Source organism: Emys orbicularis, chromosome 2 (assembly GCF_028017835.1).
Source record: "Emys orbicularis isolate rEmyOrb1 chromosome 2, rEmyOrb1.hap1, whole genome shotgun sequence".
Classification (NCBI taxonomy): Eukaryota; Metazoa; Chordata; order Testudines; family Emydidae; genus Emys; species Emys orbicularis.
Genome location: NC_088684.1, coordinates 89,634,963 through 89,660,561, shown reverse-complemented (window position 1 = coordinate 89,660,561; position 25,599 = coordinate 89,634,963). Strand labels below are relative to the sequence as shown.

At 43.5% G+C, this 25,599-nt stretch overlaps 2 protein-coding genes across 5 annotated transcripts in view; both read right to left on the bottom strand.

Moving 5' to 3' along the window:
* The window catches only part of TWSG1 (twisted gastrulation BMP signaling modulator 1), a 49,070-nt gene extending 43,673 nt beyond the window's left edge, over positions 1-5,397 (bottom strand). The window contains exons 1-2 of the mRNA XM_065399545.1: positions 5,374-5,397; positions 1,909-2,073 (exon numbers count right to left, since the gene is read on the bottom strand). Coding sequence (XP_065255617.1) covers positions 1,909-2,031 — 123 coding nt within the window. The 5' untranslated portion in view covers positions 2,032-2,073; positions 5,374-5,397. The remainder of the gene's footprint in view (positions 1-1,908; positions 2,074-5,373) is intronic.
* A 9,983-nt stretch (positions 5,398-15,380) lies between these two features.
* ANKRD12 (ankyrin repeat domain 12) overlaps positions 15,381-25,599 on the bottom strand; it is a 109,209-nt gene continuing 98,990 nt past the window's right edge. For all 4 annotated transcript variants that reach the window (XM_065397810.1, XM_065397813.1, XM_065397812.1 and 1 more), the window contains 3 exons: positions 20,083-20,226; positions 17,086-17,181; positions 15,381-16,692 (listed from right to left, as the gene is read on the bottom strand). In XM_065397810.1, the coding sequence (XP_065253882.1) occupies positions 16,507-16,692; positions 17,086-17,181; positions 20,083-20,226 (426 nt within the window). In that variant the 3' untranslated portion in view covers positions 15,381-16,506. The remainder of the gene's footprint in view (positions 16,693-17,085; positions 17,182-20,082; positions 20,227-25,599) is intronic.

Genomic DNA, 25,599 nt, shown 5'->3' with positions numbered 1-25,599 from the left:
TCCCACCCTCTGACTCCTCCACTCAACCAAGCTTCACAATCATCATCACCGTGTACCAGTATTAAATTGTTTGTTTAAAACTTATACCGTGTGTGTGTGTATACAGATAGATAGATAGATAGATAGATTAGTCTTTGGTGAAAAAAAATTCCCTGGAACCTAACCCCCTCATTTACATTAATTCTTATGGGGAAATTGGATTCGCTTAACATCGTTTTGCTTAAAGTCGCATTTTTCAGGGACATAACTACAACATTAAGTGAGGAGTTACTGTAACTCACGGATATCCACAATTTGCACAAGGCCTAAGAAGGCATTACAAACTATGAAATGTAAACTTTTTAAAATTAGATCATCTCAGTAGATGACAGGGTCAATTCAAGACAACGCACATAAGCATTTGCTATGGTTCTCTAAGTCACAATTCTTTGAAACTGAAGTTCTTTCAATTTTATGGTTCTATTTTCAGGGATGCTAAGCACCCACAATTCCAATCACCATCAGTAAGAGGTGTAAGTGCTCAATGCCTCCGAGTATCCGGACATTTACTAATTAGGCATTTTAAACTGTTTTACCCTACCAATTATTACCAAAACAAATAAGTTGTTAGAGAACTTTACAGTAACTAGTTAGATTTCAAATGCACTGTACATTTAAAAGTTATAATTGGTATATTCCTTTTAAAGAGGTTTCAAGTGCAGTTTTACTCAGAAATGAGACAATAAAAATGATTCTTACAACACATCAGCTCTCTGTAGGCACTGAGTCCCATCTGGTAGCTTTACTAGCAAAAGTAACTTTTTTACTTTAAACAAAACCAAACCCCACTCCTGTTAGCACTTTTCTAGCTCATCCATTATTCACAGAATTATTAACTAGTTTCCAGATGCAGCAACTTACAGTACTAGAGGCAATGCAGGAGCCAAAAAAAACAGTTTGGTTTTCAGATCCCAGTATGAACATGCATGTTTGGCAAAGGTTTTTATTTGTAAACTGTGCAAATTTTATATGGAAGTCAATGAAACAAACATGGAAACTCTTGATGTTGTTTTTAGTCACTTTTAAGACTACAGCATACTTTAAGTAAGCAGACAAAATACATTGCAGACAGGAAATGAGGGAGAGGAGAGAAAATGTCATAACTTCACTCATCTAAAACCTGAGGTTAATTGTAAAAAGCATCGTGCTCCACTGCCTGCAATTTCTGACGCCAGTACATCATCCTGAGCTGAGGTGCACATTAAGAATTCCTGGCCATCATTTCCAGCTGCCATATTTCTACAGCTGTCACAAAACAAAATTTAAAGATTTCCTTATGCATCTAGGAACCCTAAGAAGTTTCCATGTCTACATGAGACAGTTTTAAAGAGCTTTAGGAGCCTCATGGAAAACACTGAAAGCATCCTAATTTAAAGAAGCAAACTTAATGCTGATGTAGGTTTTCTGTAGTTCTCTTCTTTCCTACTAACATTATTAAAAGCGTGACTGTTATCTGTTATAACCCAGATGAAATTAAAATCTTTTGTTAGCAGAACAGATTTCAGAAAAAATACAAACCACACCTCTTATGTCACAAACAAAGGAATCCACCTTCATCTGCTTTAGAATGTACAGGAGTCAAATGAACTCTTGTTTTGTGTTGGTTTTTAAATTTGGAATTAATGTTTTCATGAAACCATTCTTAGCAATAAAAATAGAGAAAATGTCATAGAAATATACTTGCTTACAAAGAGAATGAGGATTCAGCTGCCGTTCAAAGTACTAATAAGCAGCTAAGCAAAATAAAGTTTTTTTTATTTCAGCATATTTCAGTATCATTGGATATTGTCTATTTAAATCACTGAATCTATTTGAAAGACTTAAAAACAAATTCTGAAACTAAGTCTTTAGGGTAAAGAAAGGAAATACCTGTATCAGACATTTACTGACATCACTAGCACAGAGAGCCTTATTGCAGCCCATTGATGGTGGAATCCATAATAAGAACAGCAGGATAGTTACTATAGGCACTGTGACGTACTGTGACCTCATGATTTCCTGCAGGCAGTCAATTTCTGGAATCTCCAAGCAGCACTGAAATAAGAAAAAGCAACTGAAAATACTGTATTTGCTGGAGTGGAAGCCAAATCCTTTTTGTTTTTCTTATGTAATTCCTTTAAACCAATTTTAAGGGCTTTGCAGGGTGGAGTGATTTAAATCAAATTGAAAATTGTGAAATCAATGTGAAGTTATGCTGCTGAACATTAAACTTTATAATAAATTAAAATATAAGCATGTGGGTTTTCTTAATTGCCACTACTGATTAGGGAATCTTATTTGAATGTTATAAATCTGCTGTATGCAAAAAAAATGTTTTCAAAGTATTAAAATTAAGGCCCTGATCCTGCAAACCCCAAAACCAGCTATGTTACTTTTCTCACACAAATACACTTAAAGTATGTACACAGGTGTGCGTAGCATCAAAAGCTAAAATTGTATTTTTACTAAAAACTTCTTAGTGGCATGAAATCTTTATCACTTCAAAACAAAACCGCTTCAGTGTTAACAATAAGATGTTTAGACTTTCAATACATTAACAATACACACATGCCAACATTTCAAAAAAAAGGAGCCTAAAGTTAGGTTCCTAAACCTGTACCTTAAACACTTAAAGGTGGGATTTTTCAAAAGCACATAAATGACTGGAGTCAATGAGACACGTGCACCTAAAATTGGAGGAATATAGCTTGGTCAAAGAATTTCAGCTTCCTTCACTTCTGGAAGTTCAGTATATCATAGATGATATGGTTTTTCAAATACTACGTGTTTGACTTCAATATTTATGTTATCAAAATAGTTTATGGACCCCAATCATAAACTAGGACCCCATTCTGGCAGGCACTGTACAAATACATAACAAGGAGCTTAGAATGAGCTTGTATTGTTCTTATGGTAAAGATGTTAATGAGGCCCTGGATTTGTCTTGTTCAGAATTTATGAACCTTTTAGTAGAAAAACAATTCTATGTAAACTAAAATTCTACTAGCAGTTAGGAAACTAATTAAAAAAACCCAAGTACAACATATCCACTCGAGCAATTTAACACTATAAAATGGGAAGAAATTAAATAAATACCAATATATAAATAAAAATGATTTAAATATAGAATATCATTTAAAATTAATACAGTTATTTTTTAAATAAAAAAAAAAAGCATTATTTGTATCCAGAGTTTTGGGGGGCTTCCCCTATTCATTCCAGGGGCATATACAAAGAACAGAGGATCTTTCACACAATCAAGAGCCATTTACTTTCACTGTTTACATAATAATGTTTTGACATACATAAAGTTTGATGTTTTATCATAAATTATAATCTAGATTTAACAATAAATATCTTAATAAAAAATGGCAGGAACTAAAATAAATATATGGTAAGTAAACAAGTACTTACTTTACAAAGGAGAAGCTCTGATAGATTAGTGAATAAAGATATGTTTTAACACAGCACCAAATTGTTTCAACGCCATCAATCTGGATTTAGTCATTATATATCAAAGGGCTTCTGAATACACAACTGGATAGATGTCACTAATATGAATACACTGCAATGGAGTTATATTAACAATTTAATACAGATGTGTGTTGTGGGGTGAGTGGCTAACAATTTCCATGCTTCACTGCTTATTCTTAGTTGCCACTTATCCTTTCAATCTACATTTTCACTACACCCCATTTTCTGCTTGCCCTCAAAACTTTCTCACTGGCTGTCTTCATTCCTTACCTACATTCAGTTTCTGCCTGCTACCTATCCCTGTTGTTTAACCCTTCATAATTCAGTTGGCTCATTCCCAGTTACTCACTTCCTAAACTGCACACTACAGCTTGACTTGGAAGGTCAAGTTTAAGTCTCGCTTAACTAACACTAGTTACTCCTCACCTTGTATCTACATGAAAGGCAGTCAACACCTTTAGTTGATTTCAGGTGATCGAGTTAGCCAAAGCATGTGTTAGTTAAGTCCATCCTAAATGCCCATTTTTTCTAATCTAAACAAAAGAACCATGACACAGGGGAGAAAAATACTTCTGAAAGGCCCACCATGAGCACTGATGATTAACTCCCTTTCCCTGCACAAACAACTGTTACTGCTGTCTGAGAGGCTGCTACGGCAGCAAAGGAGTAGATCACTCTCTTTGCATGGGTCTGGACCAACACATGATTGGTCAGAATGATATGGAGAAATGAGGAGCAAGGTACTTGAACTGTAATCTCTTCGGGACAACCTCTTTTTTGTTCTGTGTTTGTACAGCACCTAGCAGAGCAGTCCCCTTCACTATCTACATTGCTCTTGCCCTTTGAAATGGCTGGGGTCGTGGCGGTCTGTATTTCATACCATTTGGTTCCATAAACAGAAAAAAGACTGAGGTCTCTGTTCCTCAGAGATTCATTTTGTCCTGGGTGGCTAGGTAGTCTTCAAGTAAATGACTGTACAGAAACAACTCACAAATATATCTGATGACAACTTGAACTTGATCTCCCAAATAACGTAAAATATGCATAGAAGGTTGGGGTTGTTTTTTTTTTGCAATGCAACCATTTCCCCCTAAACGTTTTTCTACCAACTCATGTGCTAACTGCTCACAAAACACTCGGAATTGACTTAATACTCCAAATAACAGTCCGAGCTCATCCACACACCCTGCCCTTCTAACCGAGTCACCATTTTCCTACCAAAGATGGCCCTGGCACAGGCCTCCCGACGGCTGGCGACAGGGGGAGAAAACAAGCACAAAATGTTTCATCCCGATACTTTCCCAACCTTCTCTGGGGCGGAGGCGCTGGAACAATGTGTCTGGCGGGGATGCTGAGAGCCATTGCACCAACCTGCAAACGCCGCATTTGATGGAAACCACTTCAAGCCAGGGGGTGCAGCGGCAGCGCCCCCAGCACCCCTGCAGGGCGGCGTGGGGGGAGGCAGCCGCACCAACCACAGCCACAGGCAGAGCCAAGAAACAGCAACAACTCCCCGGCCAATCCCCACCCCCCTTTCCCGGGAGCGTGTGCCAGGCGGTGTTTCGGCGCTGGCCGGGCCGGGAGTGTTTCCAAAGCGCCGTTAAAAGGCAGCAGTGGCCTCCCCAGCGCAGACTAGCGCCCCATGCCTGGGAGTGTCTAGCCTGTCTACAAAGGGAGCAGTTCGCTTCGAATCAGAGGAGCGAGCCGGAGCTCCTGAAAGAGCCACAGACTCCACGCCCACCGCCCCGCTCCCCCTTCCCGGCACCGGAGCCCCCCGATCTCCTAGCCCGGCTGCCCCTCTCTCTGCCCGGCCCCTGGCGCCCCAGTGCCTCCGTCCCGGCTCGCAGCGGCCCCCCTGCCGGCAGCCGGCGGGTCTCTTACCCCAAGGCGTCGCGGGCTGGGCAGCCCCCCCCCGTGCCTAGCGCTCCGGCTGCTCGAGAGGCGGCGGCAGCGGCCGCGCTCTGCAGCCCGCGGCTTCCTTCGCCTCGGCCGCACGCAGCGAGGAGGCGGCCCGCGCGTCGCGCCGCTCACACAGGGCCCGGCAGCGCCCCGCCTAGGGGCACCGTCAAGGGACAGGACCCTCCCCCGCTCTGCCCGGCCTGAGGGAGGGGCTGACTCCCCCCCTCACACTCACTTGGGGGGAACCAGGGTGCCCCCGCCCGCTTGCATCGCTCTGCCTAGGCCCCCTTGGTCCCATCCAAGTTGCCCCAGGGAGGGGACGGGCCTGCTCCACCTTCCTCACCAGCTCCAAACCGGGACCATTTGGCGGGTGAGTTTGCCACAGTTGCCAGACTTTTCACCTCTGCAGCAGACAGGCCCCTGGGGCCCAGATGTGGCAGCAGCTCCACATTTGAACACTGGACTGACTCTCTGCATGGTTGGGGTGGGGTGGAAATTCACCTTGAACGCCTTGTGCCGCGCTGGTCGCCCCGTCTCAAAAGAGTTACACTGAATTGGAAAAAGTACAGAGCAGGGCAACAGAAAGGAGTAAGGGTGTTGAACAGCTTTGAGATGAAGAGAGATTAAACAGACTGAGACTGTTCAGCTCAGAAAAGAGAGGCGAAAGGGGGAGATAGGATAGAAGTGTATAAATCATGCATGGTGTGAATAGGGAAGAGGGGGTTAGTTATCTGTAACTGGAGGTTCTTCAAGATGTGTGGTCCCTGTTTGTATTCCACCCATGGGTGCGCACGCGCGCCATGCACCTGAGTCCAGAAGTGTTTCTTAGCAGTAGCCATAGACCCACATGTGTAGTGCATGCTCAAAGCTGAGGGTATAATAGGTCTTGCGGGTCGACACCTCTCCAGTGTCCCTTATTGTTGTGCAGTCCAGTCCACAGCAGAGGGGATGGAGGGTGGGTATTAGAATACAAATTGGGAACACACAGCTCAAAGAACCTCCAGTTGCAGGTAAGTAATCTCTTTTTCTTCGAGTCATGGTCCCTATATGTATTCCATACGTGCGTGATTAGCGAGCAGTGATCAGTGCAGAGGTGGGTGCGAGGATGCAATAGAAAGTGCAATCAGCAGTACAGCTTGGCCCACAAAAGTCCGTAGCCGCTAGTTGTGCGATGGCATTGTGGGGTGTGGACGGAGTGCCAGGTTGTTGCATGACAGATGTCTTGCCACGAGACGTCAGCGAGGCAGGCTGATGTAGCTGCTTGCGCTTGCATGGAGTGCACTGTGGCTCCATCAGGTGGAGGTACATTGGATTGTCTGTAGCATTCACGGATCCACCCAGAGACGCATTTGGGGATTCATTGGGAGGAGAGAGTTTGGCCCTGGGATCAGTTGGCAATGGCCACAAATAGTTTTGGCAATGTGCAAAATGAGCGAGTCGGGTGGAGGTAGAATGCCAGTGCACAGCGGACGTCTTGGGAGTGCAGGATCCTATCCATGTGGGAGGTGTGTGGTTTGGGTCAGAACACAGATAGGTAGTTGCACTGATTTAGATGGAACTTCAACACTATTTTTGGGAGGAATTTAGGTGTAGCCATAAGGAACATTTATTCTGGTGAAACACGGTGTAAGGGGGGTTTGCCATCATGGCCGCCAGTTCACTGACCTGTCTATCTGAGGTAATGGCTACCAAGAATGTCACCTGCATGGAGAGCTGGAAGAGGGAGCATGTTGCCAGTGGCTCAAAGGGTGGCTTTGTGAGGGCAGAGAGAATGAGATTAAGGTCCCACAGGGTGTGAGCTTGAGTACTGGTGGGAAGGTACTGAGTAAACTCTTCATGAAACGGATGGTGGTAGGGTGTGTAGAAACACAGAGGCGCTGTCCACGGGGGAGAAAAAGACACTGAGTACTGCCAGATAGACTCGTATAGAGCTATGGGCAAGATTGAGAAGGTGGTCGAGGACGATAGGTATAGATATAGCGCTCAGTGGATGGTGATAGCAGTGAAGTGTCTCCATTTAGCTCTGTAGCAGGCCCTGGTGGATACCCTCCTGCTCTGGTTAGGGATGTGTTACGCTGGGGTGGAGAATGCCCTATCTCCGAGCCCCATCCAAATACTAGGCTGTGAGGTGAAGATAGCCCAGCTTGGGATGTCAGACCTGGTCCCAATCTTGCATGAGGAGGTCCGGGAGTGTTCAGAGGCAGAGTGGTGTGTGGATGGAGAGTCTGTGTAGGTCTGTGAACCAGAATTGGCAGGGCCAGAATGGGGCTACGAGTATCACGGTGGCTCAGTCCAGGCGGATCTTGTGCAATGCTTGTGGAAGGAGGGGAAATGGGGGGAAAGGCATAGCGGAGGTTCTGTTCAGGGGAGGAGAAGGGAGTCACCCTGCGAGTCTTCCCTTACGGCTCCCCTGGAGCAATAAAGGGGCAGTTTGCAGTTCTCACAAGTGGCAAAGAGGTCCCACCACAGGGTGCCCCATTTATGGAAGAGCTATCCAAGCATGGCATCATGTAATTCCCTCTCGTGGTTGAGGTAGAGAGTCCTGCTGAGCGCATCAGCTAGGGCATTTTGGGTGCCTGGGAGATATATGGCTTGGAGCATCACCTAGTGCTTGATGCACCAGTTCCAAAGATAGACAGACTCAGAACAGAGGGAGGGAGACTTGGTGCCACCCTGCTTATTCATGTAGTGTTGTTGGAGAGCAATTGAATGTGGTCGGACTGGATGAGAGAAAGAAATGCCTGGCACACGAAACTGACTGCCCACAGTTCTAGCATGTTTATATGCATTTTGCTTTCCCATGCATTCACACCCCCTGGGCAGCGTGACCATGGTCCCCAACACACAAAGGAGGCATCCATTGTAATGGTAGGATCAGTCCATCATGTGAGGGAGGTAAGCACTGTTCAGGAAATGAGGATCCTGGCCTCCATATGGCCCATGCTGGCGCTGTAGATGGAGAGGAGCCACATCTGGAAGCAACACATATGCAGACATGCATGCAGTGTATATGTTCAAGGACAGAGACACAATGGTGGACCATGGTGCGTGGCTTGCAATGCAGATCTGCAATAATGGTTGTCAGTGTTGCAAATTGGTCCAACAGAAGAAGAGCCCTTGTTATGGATGGAGTTGAACCATGCTTCCAATAAAGTGGATCATCTGTGTAGGTCTGAGCACTGACTTTTCCTTGTTGATGCAAATACCTAGAGACCCCAGGAAAGTGCAGAGGGTGAGGATGGCAGAGGTGAGTTCTTGTTGGGATAGCGTGACAAGGAGCCAGTTGTCTAGATAGTAGCCGAGATGGTGTATTTGTGCTGCTACTATTGCGAAAACCTTCATGAAGACTTGTGGAGCCATGGCTATGCCAAAAGCGAGAACCCGGAATTGCTAGTGTTGTGTCCCACCTGAAAACGTAGAAATTTCCACCGGGCCGGGTGAATGTCCACATGGAAGTAGGCATTCTTCATGTAGAGACTGTGAGCCAAGCCCCCTGGGGGAGAGATGGGATAATTGATGCCAGCATCACCGTGCGGAATTTGGATTTTCTGATAAAGGTGGTCAGCAGCCGAAGGTTGAGAATGAGGCAGCACCATCCGCCCTTCTTAGGGATGAGGAAGTATGGGGAGTAGAAGTCTCATCCCATGTTAGGAGGTGGGATCTACTTTATAGCTCCCTTTAGGCAGGGCCGGCTCTAGGATTTTTGCCGCCCCAAGCAAAAAAAATTTTGGGCACCTCCCCTTTCTTTTTCGTGCCCCTCTGCCCCCGGCCCCACCCCAACTCCACCCCTTCCAAACCCCTTCCCCAAATCCCCAGCCCCGCCTCCTCCCCCGGCGTGCCGCATTTTTACCCCCCATTGCTTCCTGCGGGCCCCCCGTGACCTCCCGCCCTAGCTCACCTCCGCTCCGCCTGCTCCCCCGGGCGTGCCGCTGCTCCGCTTCTCCCCCCTCCCTCTCAGGTGAGGGAGGGCGGAGAAGCGGAGCAGCGGCGCGTTCAGGGGAGCAGGCGGAGCAGAGGTGAGCTAGGGTGGGGGGGCGCAGGAAGTAATGGGGGGGTAGAGGAACCGCTCCCCGCTCCAGCTCACCGCTGCTCCACCACCACCGCCTCCCCCAAGCGCCTGCCACTCGGCTTCTCCTCCCTCCCAGCCTTGGTGCGTGAAATAGCGGTTTCGCACGTGGCAAGCCTGGGAGGGAGGGGGGAGAAGTGGAGTGGCGGCACGTTCAGGGGAGCAGGCGGAGCGCAGGTGAGCTAGGGTGGGGGGGCGCAGGAAGTAACGGGGGGATAGAGGAACCACTCCCCACTCCAGCTCACCTCCGCCGCCTCTCCCGAGCGCCCCGCTTGGCTTCTCCTCCCTCCCAGTCTTGCTGCGCGAAGCAGCTGTTTCACGCGCGGCAAGCCTGGGAGGGAGGGTGGAGAAGCGGAGCGGCGGCAGCGTGCTCAGGGGAGCAGGCGGAGGCAGAGCAGAAGTGAGCTGGGGCGGCGAGGGCACTTGTTCCCCATGCCCCGGAGTCGGCAGCTATGATGACCGGCGCCAGAATGCTGCCCCTAGAAATGTGCCGCCCCAACCACCTGCTTGTTTTGCTGGTGCCTGGAGCCAGCCCTGCCTTTAGGAGAAGAGAGTCCACTTCTTGTTGGAGAACACATTGAAGGGAAGGGTCCCCTGGGGGTATCCAGGGGTGGGGGGCTGATGCGGGGGAAATGAGAGAAATTCTATGGAGTATCCATGGTAGATGATCTCCAGTACCCAACAGCCCCAATTGTTGGCAAATAGGCCAAAATAGCCCCCAAAGACAACATGAGGATCTGCAGGTGGCAACTGGGGAGGTTCGCGGGTCTTGACCATCACATCAAAACTGAGGCTGCTGGTGGAAGAGGGTGGAGGAGGTGGTCATGGCAGCGGCAGGGAAGCAAGGTCACTGAGAGCAGTGCTGCCTACGTGGGGCCTCCTGCTGGCATTGGTAGTAGGCTGGGTAGGGCGCATGCGGGCATGGACGGAACTGCTACCATTGTTGTCTGAATCGCAGGGCCATGGTATATATCCCTAGGAACTGTAGCATGGCCCTGGAGTCTTTCAAGAATGAAGGGACTAGTCTGTCTTGCTGTGAAACAGTTTGCACTCGCCAAAGGGGAGGTCCTCAATTGTACTTTGGACCTCCCTTGGGAAGCCAGATGACTGGAGCCACAAGTCCTGGCGCATGACAACCCCAGTTGTGTGAGAGCAAGAGGATGTGTCAGCCACATCTACAGCTGCCTGGAGGCCCACTTGGGCAACCAGGTGCCCCTCGTCTACCAGCACCTAATATTGCTGCTGTTGGTCTGGTGGCAGTTTGTCCCAGAACTCTGCTAGCTTAGCGTAGTTATTAAAATCATACTTGTCTAGCAGAGCCTGATAGTTTGCGATCCAGAACTGTAGTACTGCTGAGGAATATACTGTCCTCCTCAACAGATCCATGCACTTTGCAGCCTGGTCTGGAGGGGTTGACTTCTATGTTTGCTGGCATGCCTGCTCAGCTGCCACGTGCAAAAAATAAAATCCATCCTTTTAATAGGTACAAAATATCTCCACCCTGCCCTCTAACATGTGGGGACACAGAAGGAAGGGGTGTGCCACACTGCTCACACTGGGTGAAGGATGACTTCATTAATAGGTAGTGCCACCCTTGAGGGCCCCTGAGGTTGGAAAATGTCCAGGAGCTGGTGTTGCTTGTCCTGAACCTCCTCCAATGGGATGCCCAGGTTTGTTGCTACCCTCTGCAGCAAGTCATGATATTGCCGGTAATCATCCTGTGAAAAAGGGAGAGAGGAATAAGTGCCTCATCCAGTGAAGAGGAAGCAGCCATGGGGACTGGTGAAGCCAGCGGCACCGGTTGGACATCTGCCTCTTCCTCAGACAGTGGCGGTAGAGGAGCCGGGCAGTCATAATAGGATGCCTGGCAAGGTGGGTAGCATTGGCGGTAGGAGTCCCAGGGTGCCCAGTACAGCCCAGGCGAAGGGTCCTGCGGTTGCGGTGGACCCCACGGGTACTGGTACTAGACCCTCACTGCTGGATCATATTCCAGTGGATAAAGTGGTCAGGGATGTGAGTCGGAATTGTGGTGTGACATTGGGGAGAATGAGGGTTCTGGCTCCGAAAACTCCTCAGACTCCAAGGACAGTTCTGGCACCGGGGAACTGGCGTACCACACCACAGCCACAGGTGGGCTGTGGTGTGGCACCAGTAGGAGCCTGTCTGGCAGCAGTGGAAGTGGTTTGTCCTCTGGAGTGGTGATCTCTTGGGTGAAAAGGGGTCCAGAGAGGAGCAGAGAGGGCGGGTACAGGAGTATCAGCTCCTCTGCCAAAATGAGGGGCTCAGAGCAGCCGGAAGTCCTTGGAGTGCCCGTGGAGATGCCAGAGGATCCCGTGGCATCTGTTGGGCTGACTTGTCTGAGCAGCGTGGCAGTGGCGATGGGATGGGTGGTGTGTGCACCCCCTATCCAATCACCCCTGTTCCCCGTCCCCTGTCCCCCTCCAAACCTTTGCCCCATCCAACTGCTCCCTGTCCACTGACTGCCCCCCAGGACTCCCTGCCCCATATCCAACCCCCCGGCCCCCTTACCATGCCGCTCAGAGCAGCATGTCTAGAGTCACGCCTCCCGGCTGGAGCCACACACACTGCTGCGCTGCCCTGCATGAGCACAGAGGCCGCGCAGCAGAGTAGCTGTGAGGGAGGGGGAACAGCAGGGGAGGGGCCGGGGGCTAGCCTCCCCGGCTGAGAGCTCAGCAGCCGGGCAGGACGGCCCCGTGGTACGGACGTGGCCCGCGGGCCGTAGTTTGCCCACCTCTGCTCTAGGTTTTCCTAAACCTCTGACTGCCAGAAACTGAGACTGGGTGACGGGATGGACCACTTGATAAATTGCGCTGTTCTGTTCACTCCCTCTGAAGCATCTGGCACCGGCCACTGTTGGAAAACAGGATACTGGGCTAGATGGATCATTGGTCTGACCCAGTATGGCCGTTCTTATGTTCTGAACCATTTGGTGGAAAAGAGAGAAGTGGGAGGAGGGGACAAAACATCTCCAGACAAAAGAGTAACATTTTGCACTGGGTTCCCACAGTTCTGCTTCTTATACTACTGCATCCTCACATGGGTTTAAACTGGTGTGGATACATGGGAAGGGAGGAGACTTTGGAGCTTACAGTGCAGGTGGCTTGTGTAGGCTGTGGAAGAATGACATTTTAATTGCTGATGTTCAGGGTGGATTTGATTTAAATCACTAGTCAGGAAAACTCTATTTAATCATGGATTTCTACATAAAAGTGCATTCTTGTTGGTTGTTATACCTTAATACATATTCTTCACAACTCAGAGATAGATGTCAGTTTCATTTTTAGAAGGTACATACTATACATTTTTAAAGTGATTTATTTTGAAAACTTTTCAGATTAGTTTTACAGCTATATCAGAAAATGAATGATTGTTTGGTTATTTCATTTACCAAAGGTAATTGAAGCAGATATTTATGAGGTTATCAGGAGGTGAACTGTCTCCAATTCAACAAGTCAATCAATATTTGGAGGATTTTCTTGCCATGCTGAATTAGGAGGAGAACATTACCAGACAGACATTTAAATTGTTTTATTTAACTAAAACAAAAACGTTATGTATCCCTGATTTTTTTTCTTCAACAGTAAACATAACATTTTAACAAAACAAGCATCTGAATTTTTTAATTTAGTTAAACATTCAAGTCTTTTAAAATCAGGTTTGTTTTTGTTAAAATTGTTTTTAACTAAAATAGTTAAATGAAATATTAAAAAAAAAAATTAAATCAACTATGCCAGCCAGGTCAACATGAGAAACTGAAAATATTGGCTTCTGCAGCTAACTCAGTCGTCTTCACCTTCATTTTCCTGTTTGTTCATAATCTGGAAAAGAAAAACAAGCGTTCCTGCTATTTCAGGTCACAAACGATTTCTCAATTTGGAATGAATTAGTCTAAACGAAGAAAATATTCTTTCTACACCAGCAGAAGAAGCTACTGCTGTTAAGAGTGAGATTATCACTTCAACAGTTTCTGAATCCAAGTGCTTAAGTGACTTCCACCAGTTCACTGGTGTGACTTTCTTTAAAACATCATCAGCAAACATATTTCTTGAATGGTTCTTATTCCCAAACTGGGTCTCTTTTAAGGCCTGCTGCCATTATGGGTTTTCCCTTCTAGTGAGAGAATGGTATGGTAGATCTCAAATCAATGAAGGCTACACTCAGAAAGACCTCAAGACTTCTGGAATATGCTGCTCAAACAGTTTCACTTTTGTTTCTACTACCCAGCCAGCACATCCCTCGGCCCACACCGCTTCCCGCAGCCCCCATTGGCCTGGAGCAGCGAACCGTGGCCAGTGGGAGCCGCAATCGGCTGAACCTGCGGATGCGGCAGGTAAACAAACTGGCCCGGCCCACCAGGGTGCTTACCCTGGCGAGCCGCGTGCCAAAGGTTGCCGATCCCTGCATTAGAGGTTTAACCTGTTACACATGTGACTGTCAGGTGCCAGGGTGACGTACTTGATCCCTAGGATAAAAAAATTGGGAATTTGGGGTAAGACATCTTCCTGAAGAAGTCTGACTATAATCTATGAAATAAGGCCTTTTCCACTACCGTGAGTGGTGGTTATTTTCAAGCCTGATTATTTTTTAAACCACACCAACACTCTTAATGGGGTATGTGGTAAGACGTATATAAGAAATCCTTGTACAATGGATTAGAAGGCAATCTAGAGAAACTCAACAACTGGAACAAAACCTGGGAGAGCTGAGCATTCACTAGAGAGCTTGATGGCCAAGAGCCCTTATTTGTCTACAAGGGACTGCAACACTAGAGGACACAGTCCTTTCCTCAGGATAATTGCATTTCTGCTTAACCCATCCACAAGAAAATGTACCTTTTATGTGCAGTGGGAAACTGAGGACAATTAGTCTTCTCTCTTTTAAGACTGTTACTGTTACCCATTGGACGATGGATAGCAAAGTCTCTTAACAAACTTGAGTCCTGGAGAGGAAGCCACATAACCATTTAATGTTCAGCAAGCTTATAGTACATGCCATGGTGAAATCCTGGCCCTAGTGACTTCAATAGAGCCAGGATTTCACCACCCATAGTTTTAAGTTACTCGTTATTGTTCTAATAGATTTTGTTACTTTCTTGATCTTTGTGAATGTAAATGCAAGTTGAAAAAGAGTAGGTGTATAGTGTGGAAGTTTAAAATTATTTTATTACTTTTTGTAGTTGGCACAAAGTGTAGCCCTATTCTGTTTGAGTTCGTGTCTCTTATCCAGGAATGGGCCTAGTTAAGACCTACACAAGTGAGACCTTGATATTATGTCAGTCTGTTCAGTTTGTTTTTTCTTCATCTGAAAACAAGTACATTCTGCATTCATACAGGCACATGGCATAATATTCTGTATTTCACCAAATAACTAAACAGCTACTGTAAGTTCTACCCTCCATACTTATAACAGCTTTCCAACTAGCCAGTTTCTCTCAGATAAACTCTTTTTTAGAAAGCAATACCTTCAAAAGTAATCTCAATTGCGGATATCAGATCCAAAGTATTCTTGAATATTTCCCGCACTAGCTAGTACAAAAATATTTTCATGAATATCTGTAACCTCCTACCAATAAATATTTCATTACCCACACATTAGTAGTGCTAATAATTATAAAAGTGTTAAATGTAATAACACAGGGAAGTTTTTCCATAGTTGAATGTTATTTCTGCTCTCAACCCTTACATGACTATGATAGAAGTGATAAAAACTGACCTGATCATCAGCTGTTCATAAACTACTCCAAAGGTGATCAGTATATATATTTACACACACATTTTCTCTCTGGACCCTTTCAGCTATCAATTATAAATCAATTCTTATAACATTTTAAAATATTTTTGTTAAATATCTAAAGCTTCAAGATTTAATTTCAGTCAAAAAATCCAACCATTTGTTAACATGACCAATAAAATTTATTAAACATATTTACAACTATTTACATATCCTTCCATAGGTAAATATTAAAATAGACAATGTACAATTTAAGAATTTTCATTCAAAGGCATTTTGTTGGGGGAAAAAATAGGCTCTATTGTGAGACCACCATATAAGAGCAAAAGGTGTTTTAGTTTAAACAAAAATATTTTCGTCATAGTAAGTCATAGGTATGGCATTACAATAGCAGACTAATATGAAATGTGGTTTTGTAAATATTACAATTATTTAGGTATCAGTTATTGAAGTAAGGGAGTTAAGTTGAGTGAAGCATGCAACACCATTCAGTTTCAAACCTTTTACAGTTATGGTGATGAAACAAGCAGCTAAATCAAACACATGCCTTACTAAAAGAACTGCCAACCAGAAATACACTACACTTAATAAAAACTACAACTTTGGTCCAATAAAACATTAGACAAAACAGTTTTACAGTTAAAATATCTATTTTTGTACATGTTTTCAACATTAATTACAAGACTATTTACATTTTCACAATATGTATAAAATAAGTTATTTAAAAAGGACAACAATATTACATCTTTTCCAAAAAGAAAACTGTACAAATTTACAAATATAATAAAATGAACAGACTTTTTTCCTTTCAAATCTTGTATTTCTTCCACAGACTGTCATTTTTCTGTGGGAGTTCAACTGTTACTGAAGTTTCATAATACAAAGCTTTAAAGCAGGCTTTATTAAATATCAAATGCTTTTCAGTGGTTATGTAACTTGTTAACAACTTCCAGCGCTGTTAACTCACCGTATCTTGTCATCTTTTCAATGAATATGCTCTAAAGTTGTAGTTAACATTTAAAATATAAATAATGGCATTTATTGGAAAACTGCTTTTTGGAACTACCATCCAATATAATTAATGTCATTTATCACTAAATGAAACAGTATTTACTATCATCCATTTACCATATTTAACAAGACCATATTTGTGAACTATTTTTCTGAAAGAATACCTTGATTATTGGACAAGGAGATATTCCACAGAATTAAGTGCTATACCTCAAGAGATACATACATTTCTGCCCATTGCTGTCCATTTCTCTCAGGCTGTCTCCATTGAAAGAGACAGCCAGCTGTCATATAGGTGTCAATTCAAAATCATCATTAACATCAACAAGAGGAACATAAAACTCCTGAATTTCATAAATGCTGATAGATTTGTATGTAGCAGGATCAAGTTCTTGTAGTTTAAGCTGCCATTCCAGTCTCTGTACAGCATTTAAAGCTGCTGCTTCATGCTGTTGCCTCATCAAAAGGCATGTCTATTCAAAATGAAAAATTAGGTTAATGTTTTCAAATATTTAAAACAAACATTTTAAAAAGAAAATTGCATTTAAGTAACACCAGAGACCTTTAAAGGGAACTTCAGAAAGCTGAAATACATATCTAATATAATATTCACTTGGCTTAATTATATATGGATATTTAATTAAAAACTAACAAAACAGGTTCTTCCACCAAAAAATTTCTTTACATATCAACGTAACAGTAAGCTGCTCAAGATTATGATTTTTTTCTTTTAAATGCTCCTTACATTACTATAATAATTTATGGTATTGCACTCAAAAAAGTTTACCATGCTTATTCATCTCATCTTTGTAGTTGCATTTGTAGTCTAATTTTTTGGCTTTAAAAGGACAAATGCAGATACATACCTTTAATTTGTCAAATTTATCATCTACATCTTGTAGCCATGACATGAACTGCCTTGCATTAAATCGATCCCTAACTGATGTTTTACTGTCATCCGCCTAGAAAAGAAACACATTAGAAACAGTTTTTCAAATAATGAAGTAATGCAAGTTGTTAACCATTACTTACTCCTGTTACAATACTGGAGAACAAGGGGTTAAAAAGCAGCTCTGGGCCCAGATGGCCCTGTCCTGCTACACCTGCAAAGTTTGCACAAGCGTGAGGTGGAGTTTAAAAAGGGAAGCAGGCAGTGAAAGAGAGCAGACCTCTGCTCTGAGCTCTGGGCAAGTATGGCCCAGGAACTCTTGTTGCCGGAGACATGGCAACACAGCCCTGACAAAGCCTGCAAAGGAGAGATTGATGACTGATTACAAAGGCCAGAAACTTTATTTGTGGTTCTTAAATTTACCCCATGGGGAAAAAGGGGACTTAGGTAGGAAGTGATCTCGGGAGGCAGCTGCTTAGCACCCCAAAGGGCAGAACTTAACTGCCCACCATTGGGCCCTGGATCAGACCTGGGGCTCCCCTACCAACTCCAAAAGATATGACAACAGGGATGTTTACCTCAGTGGAAAATCCACAATGGGAAGAACCGGGCTGATCAAGAACCCAGATCCCCAAGTCCCCAAACTAAGGTGAAAGCCCTGAAGCCCTTGCAGGTGCTGAAAGACTTCACCGTGCTTGGACTTTTTGTATACCCCAAAAGGGGTGGACTGGGACATGTGGCCCTCTAGGGGGTGGGGGAGGCTGATCCACAAAAGGAGGGACAGACCCACAAGACAGAACTATAACTATAAAGGGGGGGTGGGGGGGAATGTCAGGGAAGAAGACAACCTGCCGCACCCATGCCTGACCACTAGGTGGCACTGGTGGCAAACATCCCCTTTACAGGTGCCTACATAAAAAATGCTTTTTTAGATGACAAATAGTAGACTTTGATTCAATGTCTCCAGATTTTACGTGCTGACACCACAAATGATGTAGAAGTCACCATGCTTACTAAAGACTGGAGTTTGCAGATTCTATGACCCAAAGTTATCTGCTGTATACCAGGTATAACAATTATTTTTAGGAGTCTCTGAAAAGTAAAAGATTTAAGTATGTCTTTCAAAATTTTATGTAACTTATATACACTAAGATAAACCTACCACAACATTGCTAAACTACTTGTTCTACTTGAAAAAATGGCAGTAACCAAACAAAAGACATTGAACTGTCTTTCAGGCTCAGGGAAAGCAACAATAGCACTCAAAGGAACGTTCAGCAACCTGAACTGATTGGCTGCAGAAGATATTCAAAAGCAGGACAAGAGAAAGATCCATATTACTTTTTATCCCACATGACAAAAACCCTTTGCAAAGATGTTCCACCTTAAAATGTCCATCATTCAATGCCTCAGTATTTTTCTTATAGCCACAGAGAAATCAAACTACTTCTATTACGAAAGGGGTCACAACCATCATAATGGGGGTCTGATCATATTTCCATTGTCATTCTTTGTTGGGACTGTTCATGGAAGGCTCGTAATATGTAAGCATATTCAGAATCATGACAGCAGCAAACTTTAATGTCATTCCACACATAATTAAATATGCAGAGTAATCTCCGAGTTTACTGCTTATTTTTAACAAACGTTGTACATTGAGGATGAAAACTAGGGAAACCATAGTATGCTTTTAAGAAAAAAGTCTTTCAGTTGGCAGTGTCGAAGATCTTCACATTTGCAACTATAAATTTTTATGACAAAGAGGAGTATAGTTAATAGAATAAGGTATATAAATACTAAACAACTGAACAAAAACCAAAAGAAAAACATCACCACAGTACTCCTTCAGTGAAAGACCATACCGCTATACTTCAAAAATTCCTTAGGGAACAAGCAGATATTTTACAATACAAAACTGCCACATTCTTTCACCAGGTACTAGACCAGGGGTCGGCAACGTTGGCACGCGGCTTGCCAGGGTAAGCACCCTGGCGGGCCGGGCCAGTTTTATTTACCTGCTGACGCGGCAGGTTCGGCCGATCGCGGCCCCCACTGGCCGCGGTTCGCTGTCCCGGGCCAATGGGGGCGGCGAGAAGCCGCAGCCAACACATCGCTCGCCCGCGCCGCTTCCCGCCGCCCCCATTGGCCCGGGACGGCGAACCGCGTGCCAACATTGCCGACCCCTGTACTAGACTATTGAAGAGTATTTTAAAATATCACAAATCTCTTAAAACACTGAATGAAATTAAAACATTAAACACTATACAAGTTTTTTTCATGTAAATATTGTTCAGATATATATTTCTACTTCATTTCTTATACCACACTGGAATCCCCCCTTCACCCATCCCTTCAAAACAAATCAACAAACAAACAACACCTAAAACTATGGTAGCAACCATAATAGCAAATACTCTGAATAGATTATATGAAATACTGGATTGGGTCTATGCGTCTAGTAGCCTGCTCCAATAGTAATTATGGGAAGAAGGCAACAAGCCCCTATAATAAACCTAGTTAATTGTGCAATGCTGTCTAGGGAGAAGAAATCCCTCCTCAGCTGTGCAGGCGAATAGTTTATGTCCTAAAACATGAGATCTGACTACCTTTATCTTGGCTTCTTTAACTACAAATATGGCTAATGACTTTAAAGTTATTTGGTGAAATTTTAGTGTTCATAAAAGTGAGGAACTTTCACTTTTCAAATAACTAATTATTGCCATACACAGGGCAGGAAGGTATTGTATGAGCTTCTCCACAAAGCTTTTCCAGTCAACATTTGTGCAAAATCGCACCACTATCCATGTTCCAGACACCCAGGAAGTCAAAGGAAGTTTTGCCATTGACTTCAATGGTACCAGGATATTACCCAATATCTTCTGTCAAGTCAGACTTAAAAGTACTTATCAAAGATAAGTAATAGGAGAATCATCTAACTGAATGTTCTGAAATCCTAAAACAAGTCTCCTTTTACCTGAGAGTCCAGGGGCACATTATATACTTCAGCATCCAGCAGTACGGTGCAGGCACTGAATGGTAGCGTCTGATTAGCTAAAGTTCTTGCAGCTCGATAATGGACACGCAGAACTTCTTGTTCGTTGGATACAATAAGCTTTTCCTAATTGGATAAAAATATTAACATATAGCTGAATACTTCATAAATTGTCATTTGAATTTGCATCTGTAAAAATATTTGCACACCAAAATTCTTCTTTTCAGGCTTTTGATTTTTTTTTTTTTTTTGAGGGCTTTAGTGAGAAAAAGCAACATTCCCCTATTTTTCTGGCTTGATAACATTTACATTCTGTCATTTTGAATGTCACAAGATTTCTAAAGAAAAATAAAATAACTTTTGTGAACTTGCATTCTAGAAATTTCATTAGAAACCTAAAGGTGTGGCTCTACTTGATGATGCCACTGAATTAAATTGAAACTTCTGAAAGTATAATTTAAAATAGAAGCAATATGCCCTACTGTAATAAATGGGATCCTCAATAACTTTTGTGTTTTATGAGGGCCTAAGAAAATGCTCTGTTCTACTTTTAAAATTGTTTTTGACAGTATTTGCTCTCTACTTTTAGGCATGAACAATAAGGGTCCGAGTAAAATCTTTTATTGTTTAGTCTTGAGTACTCTCTTTCTATTTAATGACTAAGTTCAGAATTACCGTAATGTGGTCTGCTTGAATTTCAAATGTTTACCTGATCTGACTCAGATAATGAAAATAAACATGCGTTGGTCTGTACTGCTTTGGATTGTTATCGAGCAGAACCTGTCATCAGCATGGACGCATGTCCCCTGGAATGGTGGTTGAAGCATGAAGGGACATATGAATCTTTAGTATATCTAGCGACGCCGGTTAAAACAGTGCAATGCGAATACCTGTTCTCACTTTCAGGTGACACTGTAAACAAGAAGCAGGCAGCATTATCTCTTGCAAATGTAAACAAGCTTGTTTGTCTGAGTGACTGGCGGAACAAGAAGTAGGACTGAGTGGACTTTCAGGCTCTAAAATTTTATATTGTTTTAGTTTTGAATGCTGGGGTTTTTAATACATAATACTACATTTGTAAATTCAACTTTCATGATAAAGAGATGCACTACAGTACTTGTATTAGATGAACTGAAAAATACTATTTCTTTGGTTTTTACAGTGAAAATACTTGTAATCAAAAATAAATATAAAGTGAGTACTGTACACTTTATTCTGTGTTGTAACTGAAATCAATACATTTGCAAATGTAGAAAACATCCAAAAATATTTAAATAAATGGTATGCTATTATTATTTAACAGCGTGATTAATTGCAATTACATTTTTTAATCGCTTGACAGCCCTAATATAAAAACAATATAAAATGTAGTTACATTGGCTGTAATCAATGAGAGGACATAGACCCAGAAACATATTCTCCCATTAGGCAAAGGTCTGCATATATAGAGAGATTTATTTTAAACACACTGTGCCTTGAAGGTCCACAAACTTTGATTCAGTTGGACCAATGAGGAAAGAAAATTCCAAAGTTGAGGGCCCCTGCCCTGAAAATGTCTTGCCAGTAGACCCCCAAACCTTTAAATATAGGGACCAAGTACTGTAGTAATACAAATAATTAATAATAATCTGACTTCAAATATTGTGGCACAGTAGGGAAACGGAGGCAATTTCTCAGCTAACTAGGACTCTGATAAATAGGGCTTTATAGAGCACTATTAACATACTTATGGCATCTGCAAGGAGCCAGTAAAGTCTTTGGAAAACACATTTTCCTTGTAGTTAAAACCACTAAGCATGCAGATAATTACATTCTACAAAAATCCGTTGAAGACCTCTCAGAAGCTGCATAGTTTCCTATGCAGCACATTATGGTAAATCTAGCTGGCTGAGTGGAACAAGGACCAACATTGAACTCAATGGCATTTCTCTCTTTGTTTATATCTATATGAGATAACTTTTGAACACTCCATCTGACTAATTCCAAAATTTCAGTGAATGTTCTAGGCATCAATGGGCAGAACTCTATTGATTCTGGTGAAAACTGGAAAGCCAGAAGAGCTTGATTTCCATCTTTCAGGCCCACAGAGTGTCCATTTGGTGTTGCAGGCACCGGATTCCTTAAAGCTGCCTAATGCATCACAAGGCAGCAGCAGCTTAATATACTGCACTCTCTCACTGGCTGCACAGGTTGGACTACAAAAGCAACAAAGTGTTTTCAAAGTGCCAGAGATGTTTGTACCAACAATGCAGAACTGCCTCTGGCAAGATGTAGCTGACACATAAGAAAACAGTCTCTGTGCCAAAGAGCTTACACTCTAGCTCAGACCCATTTGAACATTTAAGTCCCACAGAGCACACCAGGGATTGTTTGCAGGGAACTCACAGAAGTCTCTCTCAAGAGAAATGAGCTCTTGGGAGAGATGTGAAGGAAGAGCTGGAAGTCACATGATATGGGAAGGAGGCAAGATTGTTCCATGCAGAAAGATGGGGGGCATACAATGGGGTGATAAGTAGGGAGGCTTGGGTGAGTGCAGATGAGATGAAAGCAGGAGTGGAGCTGGGTAGGGCATTGCAGGTGAGAAGTCTGATCTTCATGCAGCAGGAACAGGGTGCAGCATAAAGATCTGAAGAACTGATTGACATAAGCAGAGTATCAGGGGAGGAAGGTGATTTTAGGAGTAGCACTTTGGCTGAGCTGAGGGGAAGTAAGGAGAGAGGCAGTGAGGTCAGAGAGAAGTCTGCTGCAGTAGTCAAGGGAGATGACCACCAAGGCCGGAATCAAGGCATGTGTATGTGGATAGGTGGGGGGGCATGGGTATGGAGAACAGAGAGGATTCAATGACAGCCTGAGTGTGGGTGGAGGCAACGTGGGGAAGTAAAAGCCAACATGGAATTTGTAAGCCTGAGTGGTGGTGAAGTCAGGGACAGAATGGGGAGATCTGCAGAAACTGACTGTAATGAATCTTATTTTCTTCTGTCCCCTGTAGGCCAAAGGGGATGGGAAGGTGAATTCCCTCAGACCTATAAAGTACTCTAAGATCCTCAGATTGCAGTGCTCTAGGAGGGCTGGGTATTTGCATTCAGGAGTAGAGTCTGTGTTCCTGCCCCTTCCCCTCCTACCACCTGCCAACAACAGACAATTCTACTGAATCCTTAGCAATCACATAAGCTTCAGGTTGAAGGGTTGTGGCACCATGCAGCCAATCAATTCCAAAATTTCAGGGAATATTTTATGCATCAATGTGCAAAACCTTATTGATTTTAGTGAAAATTGGAACACTGGAGAAGCCTGATTTCCACTGCTATGAGAGGAAAATCAGTACCAATGTGTCTATTTGGTACTGCAGGAAACAGAATTTCTTATATGCTTAATATGTTATTCTCTCTGATTGAGTGTACAAGCTCAGCCTATGAAAGCAACAAAGCGTGCAACCCTCTAGTAAAAATGCAGGGAAAAGAGATGATGTTGCGAAAACATGAGGTAGTTGTGGGTACATAAGAACGGCCACACTGGGTCAGACCAGTGGTCCAACCAGCCCAGTATCCTGTCTTCTGATACATCTCTACCCCGATAATGTGACCTGATAGAACACGAATTTGAATATAACGCGGTAAAGCAGTGCTCGGGGGGGGGGGGGGGGGGCGCACTCCAGCGGATCAAAGCAAGTTCGATATAACGCAGTTTCACCTATAAAGCGGTAAGATTTTTTGGCTCCTGAGGACAGCGTTATATCGGGGTAGAGGTGTATTAGCCAAAGCTAGATGCTTCAGAGGGAATGAACAGAACAGGCAATCATTGAGTGATCCATCCCCTGTCGTCCACTCCCAGCTTCTGGCAAACGCAGGGGACACTCAGAGCATGGGGTACATCCCTGATCATCCTCGCTAATAGCCACTGATGGACCTATCCTCCATGAACTTATCTAGTTCTTTTTTGAACCCAGTTATAGTTTTGGCCTTTACAACATCCCCTGGCAAACAAGTCCCACAGGTTGATTGTGTTTAGTGTGAAGAAGTACTTCCTATTGTTTGTTTTAAACCTGCTGCCTATTAATTTCATTGGGTGAACCCTGGTTCTTGTATAATGTGAAGGAGTAAACCACTGGTTCTCAACCGGTAGTCCGCATACCCAACTATGTCTAAGGAGTCCACGAAAGATTTAAAAAACGGACTGAACAGAATTCAACTGTATATACAGACAATAGATTTATAAAGAGGTCTGCACCTCCATTCAAAATTTCCAAAGGGGTCCTCAAATGAAAAATGGTTGAGAACCACTGGAATAAATAACAATCTGTTATTCACTTGCTCCACACCATTCATGATTTTATAGACTGCTATCATATCCCTCCCTTAGTCCTCTCTTTTCCAAGACGAAAAATCCCAGTCTTTTTAATCTCTCCTCGTATGGAAGCTGTTCCATACCCCTAAACATTTTCGTTGTCCTTCTCTGTAACTTTTCTAAGTCTAATATATCCTTTTTGAGATGGGGTGACCAGAACTGCACATCGTATTCAAAGTATGGGCAAACCATGGATTTATATAGAGGCATTATTATATTTTCTGTCTTATTATCTATCCCTTTCCTAATGGTTCCCAACATTCTGTTAGTTTTTTTTGACTGCCATTGCACATTGAGCGGATGTTTTCAAAGAACTATCCACAATGATTCCAAGATCTCTTTCCTAAGTGATAACAGCTAATTTAGACCCCATCAGTTTGTACATATAGTTGGGATTACGTTTTCCACTGCATTACTTTGCATTTATCAACATTGAATTTAATCTGGCATTTTGTTGCCCAGTCACTCAGTTTTGTGAGATCCCTTTGCAACTCTTTGCAGTCTGCTTTGGACTTAACTATCTTGAGTAATTTTGTATTATCTGCAAATGTTGCCACGTCACTTTTACCCCTTGTTCCAGATCATTTATAAATATGCTGAACAGCATTGGTCCCAGTACGGCCCCTGGGGGACACCACTATTTACCTCTCTCCATTCTGAAAACTGACCCTTTATTCCTACCCTTTGTTTTCTGTCTTTTAACCAGTTACTGATCCACAAGAGGACCTTCCCTCTTATCCCAGGAGTGCTTACTTTGCTTAAGAGCCTTGGGTGAGGGACCTTGTCAAAGGCCTTCTGAAAGCCTAAGTACATTATATCCACTAGATCATCCTTGTCCACATGTTTGTTAACCTCCTCAAAGAATTCTAATAGATTGGTCAGGCATGATTTGCCTTTACAAAAGCCACATTGACTCCTCCCCCCAACAAATTGTGTTCATCTGTGTGTCTGATAATTCTGTTCTTTACTATAGTTTCAACTAATCTGCCTAATACTGACATTAAGCTTACCAGCCTGTAATTGCCAGGATTGTGTCTGGAGCCTTTTAAAAATATTTAAAACATTAGCTATCCTACAGTCATCTAGTACAGAAGCTGATTTAAATGACAGGTTAGATGCCACTTAGTAGTTCTGCAATTTCATATTTGAGTTCCT